This window comes from Fistularia commersonii, chromosome 17, assembly GCF_037954325.1.
Source record: "Fistularia commersonii isolate RoL2024-O1a breed Wild chromosome 17, RoL_Fcom_v1.0, whole genome shotgun sequence".
Lineage (NCBI taxonomy): Eukaryota > Metazoa > Chordata > Actinopteri > Syngnathiformes > Fistulariidae > Fistularia > Fistularia commersonii.
Window position 1 is genome coordinate 13,371,230 of NC_141300.1, and position 11,271 is coordinate 13,382,500.

The 11,271-nt window shown below is 51.0% G+C and overlaps 1 protein-coding gene across 4 annotated transcripts in view; it reads right to left on the reverse strand.

The window, feature by feature from the left end:
- Positions 1-11,271, reverse strand: part of znf423 (zinc finger protein 423) — a 112,864-nt gene that overhangs the window by 81,193 nt on the left and 20,400 nt on the right. For 2 of the 4 annotated variants that reach the window (XM_086163751.1, XM_086163749.1), the window contains exon 3: positions 6,239-6,439. In XM_086163751.1, the coding sequence (XP_086019877.1) occupies positions 6,239-6,439 (201 nt within the window). The remainder of the gene's footprint in view (positions 1-6,238; positions 6,440-11,271) is intronic. The other 2 variants (XM_086163752.1, XM_086163750.1) reach the window with 1 other exon arrangement.

Below are 11,271 nucleotides of genomic sequence, written 5' to 3' on the forward strand. Positions count from 1 at the left end.
TCACTCTTGCATTAAGTTGGAAAAAAAAAAAAAAAAATACAGACAAAGTCGGGAGGAAGCAGGGGGAGAAGAAGAATGGATGGATGGATGAGGAGGGTTAGGGAGGAGAGAAAACGTCCCCGCAGAGTCTCGCCGCCTTCCTGGAGCGAGCCGGGGCCCCTGCAGCAGTGCCTGTGTAATTTCCAGTGGCAGTGAATGCAGGTATTAATAAAAGCCCCATGGGGACGAGCACACAATATAACCCTGCATTTTCAGGCATTATGAAAGGACGGCCCCGGGGGGGCGCGGGCTCAAATTTCTCAGATGCAGGCATTGTAAAAAAAAAAAAAAAAAAAAAAAAAAAAAAAAAGGCGCCCCCGGGGGAGGACCCCGCAATAGAAATCTGCTGAATTCAAAGCATTTTCCGAGCCCTGGTGGGAGCCATTACTCCCACTGGAGGAGGAGGAGAGAGGCTTTTTTTTTTTCACCCTCTCCTCTCTCCTTCCAACTGCTCTCCCTTTTTTTTTTTTTTTTTTTTTACCAAACATGTGTTGCTGACATGTTGACAGATTGCTCAGTGAGGTGTTTAGGTGCATGCACGAGGCACGTCTGCTGAGACACCGGCTCCCTCCCTCTCTCTCTCTCTCTCTCTCTCTCTCTCCCTCCCTCGCTCCATTCCTCCCTTGCCAGTTCCCAAGTTTCCCTCCCTCGCTCCGGCTGCAAACCTCTAAGCGCACCCAAAACTGCTCCCATCCATATTTCATAATGAAGAAACTAGGCTGAAAGAGAGAGAGAGAGAGAGAGGGAGTTTAAGTAAGGATGGAGAGAGGGAGACGGAGAGGGGCTGGGGTGGCGGTGAAAAAGAGAGAGAGAAAAGGGGGAGATAACCAGAGACAAAGCGGGATCAATGGAGGGGAATGGGAGGAGGAGAGGACGGATAAAGAGAGGAGTGGAGTGGAAGAACTCAGCGGTGAAAAATGAACCCTGTGATGAAAAATGACTTCACAACAACCCCTCGCCGTCTCACCCCCTCCCTGCCATCCCTCCCCCTCTCCGCACACCTCCCTCCATCCCACCCACCCGCCTTTCTTTTTCTGCCGCTCCCCTCCATCCCCCTCTCCTCTGGTGCCGGGCTCCTGCTCTCTCCCTGGAAAACCTGAGCGGCAGCCAGCTGTGTCTGTGTGTGCATGCGTGCATGTGTGTGTGTGTGTGTGTGTGCACTTGTATGTATGCCAGGGGCTTAGCACAGGAATCTTCAGGCCACCCCCGGGTGCAGACACAGAGTGAATGAGGGAGGGGAAAGGGGGCACATGGTGATGATGATGAGGGGAAGACATGGGGAGGGAGAGGAACAAAACAGGACATTGAAAGAAAAGCCATGAATAGAGAAAGAGCATGATATTTATTGTGGCGGCTACTGGATGAGGAACACACACACACATGCGCACACTCATGCACACACACACACTCCGGGCCCGAGCGCAGGAAGCAGTCAGTAATTTTGTTTCGGATTACACCCCTCCTACTTCTGCCTTGGTAGAAAGTGATCTGTGGTTTTAATAAGAGTCCTCGGCCTCGCAGGACTCAGCTGCCATCCCGACGACAGACGCAGCGAGGTGTGTGTGCGTGCGCGTGTGTGTGTGTGTGTGTGTGTGTGTGACAGACAGCAGGTTGCGACAGACGGTGTAAGCTTTGCAGAGGGAAGGGGGGGGTGGGGGTTCCCGCGGGACTCAAACCAGCCACCCAAAGGCCCCCCTGCGCTGACAGCGGCGCTTTCGTCCTCCATGTTTTTCCTCCCCGCACGTTGGGAGCTTCACCTCCTCCTCCTCGTTCCTCCGCCTATCATCTCTTCTCCCCGTCCTCTCCTCGCGGGGCGACCGGCCCCGGCCCCCGCCGAGGGAGAGGAGCGAGTGCAGCTGTGAGCGCGCTCAATTAACAAAAGGCCTCTGGTACCTCCAAGAAGAACATCCACCCACAACATCTCGCCATCCAGGCAGCGAGCCGGGCTAATGGCTCGCTATTTGTCACCGACGGCGCCCGGCTGATGCCCCTCCCCCTCCCCCCCTCTGCGCCTTTGACTGACAGCTGCACCCTTCGCTCGTCTTTTTCCTTTTCCAAAAGAGCTGCCGCAGAACCTTTGAGCAAACTGGAAGCGTTGGCCGACACACTCGCGACGCCCCTGGAGGAAGGGGGGGGAATCTGGCCGGGCATCATAGGAAAGTAGGGGTATTGCAAGCCGAGTTTAGCCTTGCTGTGTGTGTGCGTGTGCGTGTGTGTGTGTGTGTGCGTGTGTGTGTGTGTGTGTGTGTGCGTGGCACAGCAAGGCCAGAGAATGTTCTCCATTTGATCTGTAGGAGGGTTTTTTTCCGCTCCCCCTCTCCTCGGGGAGCCTCTGCTCCACATTCTGACTCCTACTGAGACCCATCGACACTCCCCCGACTCACACTCTCCGCTCGGCCTCTCTCACACGCACAGCGCACTCCGAGGAAACGGGCGGCAGACACACAAACACACAGCAAAGTACACGGAGACCCTGAGAGTACACGGGATTCAGGCTCTACTAAAGTATTACGAACTACTGGGAGTGAATAACATGATATAAAAGAGAGGGACGCTACTTGTTTATATCAGTGACAGAAAAAAATACATGAGAGGACACACACACACACACACGCACGCACACACATGCATGCAGTATGCATACACACACACACAAGTACCTCCCTAACACTGTTTAACAGTTGCAGTGCAACACTGTCTGTTTAAAATGGCTTTTAAACAGACAGTGTTGTTCCACATCTCTGGCCCTCTAACACACACACAAACACACACACAAACACACACACAAACACACACACACACACACACACACACACACACACACGCTACCTCTCCAACACTTGTTAAAAGTTGCCATGTGCAACAATACAATGGCTTTTACAGAAAAATCTGTCTTCTCTCTCTCTGAAACACACACGCACACACACACACACACACACACACCAAACACTCCCTCCTCAACACTGATTAAAGGTTGCAGTGTGTTACAGTACAATGGCTTTTAAATATCTCTCTAACACACACACACACACACACACACACACACACACACACACACACACACACACAGAACTGTATTTATTAACACTTTCATTCCCCCAAAGACGCGCCTATCACTACGTCTCACGTGCACGTCCTGCCACCGTCTGGGTCGGCGTGCAGCGGAGGCAGGAGAACGCGAGGACAACCTGGCATGCCGCGACGCCCCGGCACATTACCGCGACAACACATGAAACAGATGTGTTGTGTTTGCGTGCGCGTGCATCAGTAAGTGGGTACACACACATTTACGAGTCATTGATCTGTACCAGAGTGCGTGTGTGTGTGTGTTTGTCCAATTTCCACTCAAATTAATGGCGCCTCTTTATAGGCCTTCTGCTGGAGTGGCACTGAATTACTTGGTGCTTCACTCGTTCACCTGGGAGCCATCGGCTGTTATCGCTGTTGCTTGCTGCTAGCCCGGGACTCGTTTACTACGAGGGTATGGACGGGCGGGTGCTGACGTCACGTCCCCTCGCAGGAATACACCCCCTCAGCCGGACCGAGCGGCAAAAACACGCGGCAACATGGGGAACTCGATGAAACAAAACATTTCCGCTAAAATAAAAGTGTCGATTATAGTGGAACCTTTTCCTAGGTTTTCCTAGGTTTTCCTAGGTTTTCCTAGGTTTTCCTAGGTCGATGGATGTTTAGCTTTGTGATTTGAGCCCAGATCTGAGTTAGGAGCGAGCGGGATGTGGGTTTGACACACAAGTGGCCGCCGCTGTTCGTGAAGCTGTTGTAAGCGAGATATATCGACAGACAGAGAAGGCAGGAGACGCTTACGGGATTTCGTGCGGCGGATGGCGGGAATGTCGACAGACAAGGCGTCGGAAGAGGCGTTCAAAGACGGTTTGATGGTTTTAAAAAGAGGAGCGGCTTCAATCCCTCCATAAATGGAGTTTACACATAAAGTGTGGCAAAGTGTGCACATTACATTTAGCATAGCATTGCAGGATTAAGTATGGAGACAATAAGTTAAGGACGGAGCGGCAATCATCTCCCCCACTGCCATCTTTGTCCAATCTTCCGCATAAATACATCTCATAAAGCCACTTTATTTCTTATATTATTGGTAATTTACGACTAAACCATGGAGCTAGAATGGATTCATAGCAGTTCCGTTCGTTTTATGGTGGAAATTTAATTTGATATACGAGCGGACTGAGTTAGCAGCTCTGTCAAGACTGCAGTCGATCGTACAAATGACTCGATTCACTAAGTGACAGTAAACGGTTTCCCCCTTTTGAGGCACACAGGAGCGAGTTCAGCCATTCACACGTCGACGCCGGCAGAGGTCCCACGCAGGACGCCGAACCAGACCGTCGGGATTCGGCTGAGGGTTCGGCGTTTCGCCAGGCGATGCTTCGCCAATCAAACTTTCCAACCGGAAACCCTCAAAAAAGTGGTGAATTAAGGCTGTTGTCACTCGAGTCGGGCACTTTTAGCAACAGTTCGAACCGATGATTATTCATTTTCAGCCATGATATTCTGTGTGTGTATGTGTGTGTGTGTGTGTGTGTGTGTGTGTGTGTGTGTGTGTGTGTCTGACATCTGTACAGGCTGGGAATGGAGGACAACTGTCTCCTGTGTAAACGCTTTCCTTTTTTCCTTTTTAAAGTTTCATTTTTTTTTTCCCTGGTCTGTCTCGATACACGGGCACACACACACACACGCACACACATACACACACACGCATGTTTCTCACACGTTGCCGAGGGAGACCGTGGAGAGGGGCTAAGAGGGAGCGCAGAAGAAAGGACTGAAATGATGAAACGTGTTGCTCCCGGGAGAACGGGCGGCAGAGATGGCGGGGTAGTCCCACCGCTCGGCTCCTGCATACACACTCACATACGTGGATTCATTAGTGCGTATGTGTGTGTGTGCCTCTGGTTTGTATCTTTACGTTTGTGTTTGTACATAATGTATCTGAAGTGTGTGTGTGTGTGTGTGTGTGTGACCATGCAAACATTACGGTGGCTGCTAAGGAGCAGACGGAATTATAACACATTGACTGAACAACTAAGTGAAAGGGCCTAAGAGAGCAGTATGACAACACACACACACACACACACACACACACACACACACACAAACACACACACAGTCAATTTATAACATATTGGATGTTTTGATAATTTATGACAAATAAAAAAGCACCAAGATGTCTTGGATGGAGGTTCCACCTCAGCAGAGACCTATGGCAACTGTCCAGAGGTGCAAATGAGAGGGTGGATCTTTGCATATCTCATGTCAGGATGAACCCCAACTCTGGAACGATCACAGCTGGGATCGGCTCTCGCACCCCTGCAACCCCGAGTGCAGGATAAGCAGGATCGATAATGGATGAATGAGTGGGTGAATGAATGAGCGACAAGGACCAAACCGTCCAGAAACCGGTTGTCGGTTGTCACGGGGACCGGTGGGGAAGAAACACTCAGAAAGGGGGCCCTGTGGCGGCGGCCCTGTGTGGCCCCTGGGCCCGAAGACAAACGGGACCCGTTTCCGAGCTCCTCTCATCGACTGTGAGCGCAAACCTGAGACCGACATCTCCGCCGGGACTCGGCAGGTGAGTCGGAGGAGTCCTGAGTCTACATTACAGAGCGTGGAAACACTATCTTTACCAGCTCAAACAACCCCCCATTCCTTCATCCCCCTATCAAAAGTAAACACACACACACACTCAGGCTTAGGTTGCCATGTAGTCAGTGAGGAAGTGTGTGTGTGTGTTGGCTTGTTAAGCGAGCATTTGGATTAATCTGTAGGAACCAGATGCCCCCGCCGCGTTCCTTTCAGTCCCTCCATTAATTACACCGCAACTAATAACAGTTTTTCTGCACGTGTGTGTGTGTGTGTGTGTGTGTGTGTCCAATACAATATATAGGTGTTTGAAAATCAGCTGTGACCCTCAATGAGGAGCACCACCAGCAGAGCTCCCTGCAGATGCTGCCGAGGTCCACGTCTGTTCCCCTGGTTGGATGCGTTTATCTTCCAGGATACATTTACAGGAACAGGAACAGGAAGTACGTATGAAACAGGAAGTGGATGACGTGACGCTCACGTGCCGCTTCCTGTCCCCCCACCTCCTCCCCGTCTTCGGCCCGGACCTCCGCCGCGACAATCTCGTCTCGCTAGAAGGCGTGTCATCGCTCGCCCTTACCGGCCGGGCAGTGGTTGGTCCTGTGCTCGGTGAGCTCAGCCAGGCAGTCGAAGTCCTGCTGGCAGTTGTCGCAGGTGAAGATGGACTCGTCGTCCGGGTCGTCCTCCTGGTCGCGCTCGTCCCGCTCCTCCGGCTCGCCGTCCTCGGCGCCCCCGCCGTGGCTGTCTTTGGGCTCGGACTCTCTGTCCAATGCGGGGACTTCTGGGGACAAGCGGGGAGAAGACACAATTTACCTTACATTGTACGTCTGTACATATGTGTGTGTGTGTGTGTGTTAGCTGCTTGGTTTCCATTTTACGATGCAAGTGTATACATCGGGAGCAGATCAGCCATGCAAGGCGCTAACCAGACCGCCGTGCCCTACCAGCTGAGACACAAACTTTTCTTGTTTTTTCTCGTCACATAGTCAAACTTCAAATCGCGACTCCTTCATCACGAGCATCATCCGTTTATTGTATCTAAATGCATCGTTTGGTTTCCATTTTAGTCCTTATCCCAGACTTCTTCACACTGAGGCTGTGGAGCAGACATATGACACAGTGTGTGTGTGTGTGTGTGTGTGTGTGTGTGTGTGTGTGTGTGAGTAGGGCCCGGTGGAAGGCTGCGGCTCAATCCTCGCCGCTCCATTGTGTTTCCAATTTTCACACCTTATTATCGCGTTCTAAACGCCGAGGATCCGGGAGCAGCGACGCCGACACGCGGCTCAGAGGGGAGGAGGGTCTACAAGAGTGTGGAGATCATGGAACCACCACCACCACGCTACTGCCTCAAGCCTTCCAAGGGTTCTCACACAGCACGAGCAGCACATCCATCCACAGCATCTCAGAGAGCAGAAGCTTCCACAGAACCTCAACCTTCTGGCTGTCATTGGTCATTTCTTCTCGGACGGTGAGCAGGATCTTCTCCGTGGATAATTTGGGTGAAGCAGCTCAGAGGTCAGCGCTTCTAACACACACACAGAAGGTCCACGCTTCAATTCCCAACCATGTTCTCCCCGTGTCTGCGTGGGCTTCCTCAGGGTTGTGCGGGTCCTCCCACACACACATGCACAAGGTTCACTGGAGACCATATATTGTCACTTCAGTCTCAGACAAACACCTACACCACACACACACACCATGCAAATACAACCTACACTTTGCGCACAAACACATACACACCTAGAAATTCCCTGCACACACACACAATATTTACACACACTTATAACCTGTGAACACACACCTACACCATGCACACACACACCTTCACCCTCCAAACACACACATACACTATGAACACACACACACCTACACCATACGCACACACTTTCACCCTACAAACACACACATACACCATGCACACACACACACCTACACCATCACACACACACCTACACCATGCACACATAACCTACACCCTACAAACACACATACATATCCCGACCTACACCCTGCACACACACACGCATACCTACACATGCACTCACAACCTACACCATGCAAACACACAGATACACCATGAACACACACATCTACACCATACACAAACACAACCTACACCATGCACACACACACACACACACACACACACACACCATGCACACATAACCTACACCCTACAAACACACACACACCTTCCCTACACCCTGCACGCACACACACACAATATTTACACACACCTATACCCTTCGAACCCACATCTACACCATGCACACACACCTTGACCCTGCAAACACACACATACACCATGAACACACACCTACACTCCGGACGCACACACGCACACCTACACCGTGCATACACAACCTACATCATGCAAACAAACACACACATACACCATGCACACACACAAACACCCTGCACGCACACACACAACCTACACCATACAAACACACACATACACCATGACCACACACACACACATGCACACACACACATTCAAACCCTACACAGACACCAACACCCCCCACACACACACACCTAGACCATGAAAGTGATGTAATCCGGTGGTTTTGTGGGTTTTTCAGATCAGAAATAGTTCCGGGGCCAGAAATGAAACCCTCGGCCGTCACCCGCAGTGTCGGGTGGCAGGCGGTTAAAGGTTCAGTCACTCAGTTCCAGAGCGGAGCTTCTTCTGCTTTCTAAGTGAAGGGGAGGAGACCGCTAGGTTAATCAGAGCCGGTTCAGCTAATCTTCTCTGATGCAGAGGTGTGACACAGAAAGAGCAATGGGGTGTTTGGCTGCGGGAGAGGACGGTGATGGAGTGATTGATGGAGGTATGGATGAGGAGGGGAGGGCGCTGGCCATCTGTCCAGCGGTGGGAGCCCAGTCAAAGAGTAAATGGAGGACACGTGTGCAGGTTTGCACAACAGAAACACACACACACACACACGACAGGATTCACAGATTAGCCTCCTAGCGTAGCTATGGAGCCACTTCTTGCCGATGATGAGAAGGTCTGAGAAACACCCCGAGAACTGTGATATCCCCAGAGAGCGGTGGAGGACGGGCCACCGAGTGCTGCAGATCCACATCTCCAACAACCAACCAGGCATGATCAGTGGGAACTCCGGTTTTGGAGAAGAACCCTTTCACTCTCAGCTCTCACACTGCCAGCTCTTCCCTCCAGGAAAGACGCCGCATATTGTTTTGTAGCACCTGGTACATGAACATCTACTCAATCACACGTCTGGACAATACAGGATCTCCGCTGAACCTCCTGCAAGTGTTTGGTTTGTGGGAGGAACCCCACGTAGACACGGGGAGCACGTGGAGACAATCCAAAGCTTCGATTACTACCTTGGACTTTGGGGGGGATGCTCTTTTCTTCCGGTGCACCTGTGGGTTCGCTCACTCACACACACACGCACACACACACACCGCATGGCATTGGGTTGGACAGAGGTAAGAGAAAGCTAACAATGCTATCTGTCATAGCAAAAGGGGGCGACGGAGTCAAACAAGACCTCTCTCCTCCTCCATCTCCATCTCCCTCCAGCTTATTCTTCACTTCTCCAACTTTCCCTGGTTCCTCATTCCCACCATCTTGTCCTTTGTCCACTTATTTTTCCTCTCCTCAACCACTTTCGCCTTACTTCCGTTTGCTCTCAGACTTCAGCCGCTGTGCAGCGGGGTGGGGGTGGGGGGGCGAGAGAGAAAACACCATTGGTGGCAAGAGTGTATGTGTGTGCAGCACCCCCCCCCAACACACACACACACACACCTCGCTCTGCATGCAGACACATGAACAGGATAATTACGTGTCCTCTTAGGGGTCTTGGAGAGCGAGCAGACGGGGGGCCTTAATGCGAGTGTTGTGACTGTAAGCTGCTTCTAGAAACTGTAGCTCTTGTGATCATTACTCCTCTCCAACAGAAGACCCCCCTCCACCGCTTCACCAAAGCCCGTCTTTGTGTCTCCGCTCTCACCATGTCACCGAGCCGCATTGCGAAGTTCTCCGCTACAAAGCAGGTCTAAAATAGCACCTTCTGAGTCAGACTGAGAGAGGCCACATCTTCGTCCCTCGTCCTCCCGTCCACGCGGGAGGGGAGCGCGCGAAGAAGCAGCCCGACTAAGCTTCGCCGAGGTTAACGGGAGCCCGCTTTGCTCTGGGTAAAACCTGCAAAGTTAACCTGAGTTCATGCGTTCACGCTGAGGAAAGTGAGCGCCTCCTCCTCTATAGGAGCTGTGCATGAGAGGGTGAATGGTTGCATGTTCCTACGCGGCACCGTGACGGATCCAGGGCGAACCCCGCCTCTCGCCCAACCACGGCTGGGATAGGCTCCGCCCCCTGCGACCTTGACCGCAAGATGAGCGGGTTTAGCTAATGAATGAATCAATGAATATAATTTTACTGTCATCTTAGATGCTACTTTTGTCTTCAAAACTCAGATATTCACTTCTCTATTTTCTCACTTAATTTGCACTTTAATTTTATTCTTTTTATTTCATTTTAATTATTTAATTTATTTTAATTTCAACTTTATTTATAGATTTTCATTCATTTATTTATCAACGTCGGATCTACTTTAGGTTCCTGGGCTCCTTCCTGTGCCCTCCAATTGCTGCTCGGGGACAAATTCGCTTTTTTCTGATTTTTTTTTTTTCTGAAAAACAAGAACAGTTAATTGATCACCAGCCATAACAAGAAGCAAGACGATCATTTTCATTCATGATCAATGAATAAACCAAAACAAAACAAAGTCCCTGAACCTGCTCACCTTCTCCTGCCTCTGTACCTTCCCACCACGACAAGGAGCGGCGAGCCTTTCTAATGGAAGTCGGCAAATCCCGAGGGGTTACGTGTGTGTGTGTGTGTGTGTGTGTGTGTGCAGCATTATAGACTGAATAGCACAACTCCGGTCCCTGCAGCATACAACGTGTGCACCACACACAAGATCTCCTCACACACACACATGCAAACGTCAGCAAGATACATCTGCTAGTAGCTGGAAGAGACACACTGGCTCTGCAGAGAACCATTATCTCCGAGTCGCAGGCTGTCCCCGTGCCAGGAGTGGCTGTACGTTCTCTCACACACACACACACACACACGTACATACATACATAGACAAACACACACGTAGAAGAACAAAACCACTACAACTCAACCTAACATGCATCTTTTACGCATCTCGCCTCGTCAAAAATCTACTTTACTTAGGTCCGTAAAACACGTTCCCGTAAAAAAACACGTTGATTGCGGTGGAAATGTGAAAATGAGGCAATTATTCAAAACGCAAGTGAAAAGCGTGTACGGTCTTTCTGACAGAACGGCAGCTCCTGGCGATACCCGAATAATATCCTGCCTGTCTTTAAATCGTTTCCATAGTCACAGAGTCCCGCTGTTTTTTATTCTAGCCATGTAATGAGGGACCGAATCACACCTGGGATGCGCAGTGAATGCGACGAGGTGAAATTAACTGGCTGGATGGAAAAAGCAGCAGTGTTCCTGCTTCAGTGGAAAACGGCTAAACCCTTGTTTTGGGGCTGCGGGAGAAAAACGCCGCGTGCCGAAGCTACGTCCAGCTTCCTCGGCGCCACCGCCTCCACCGG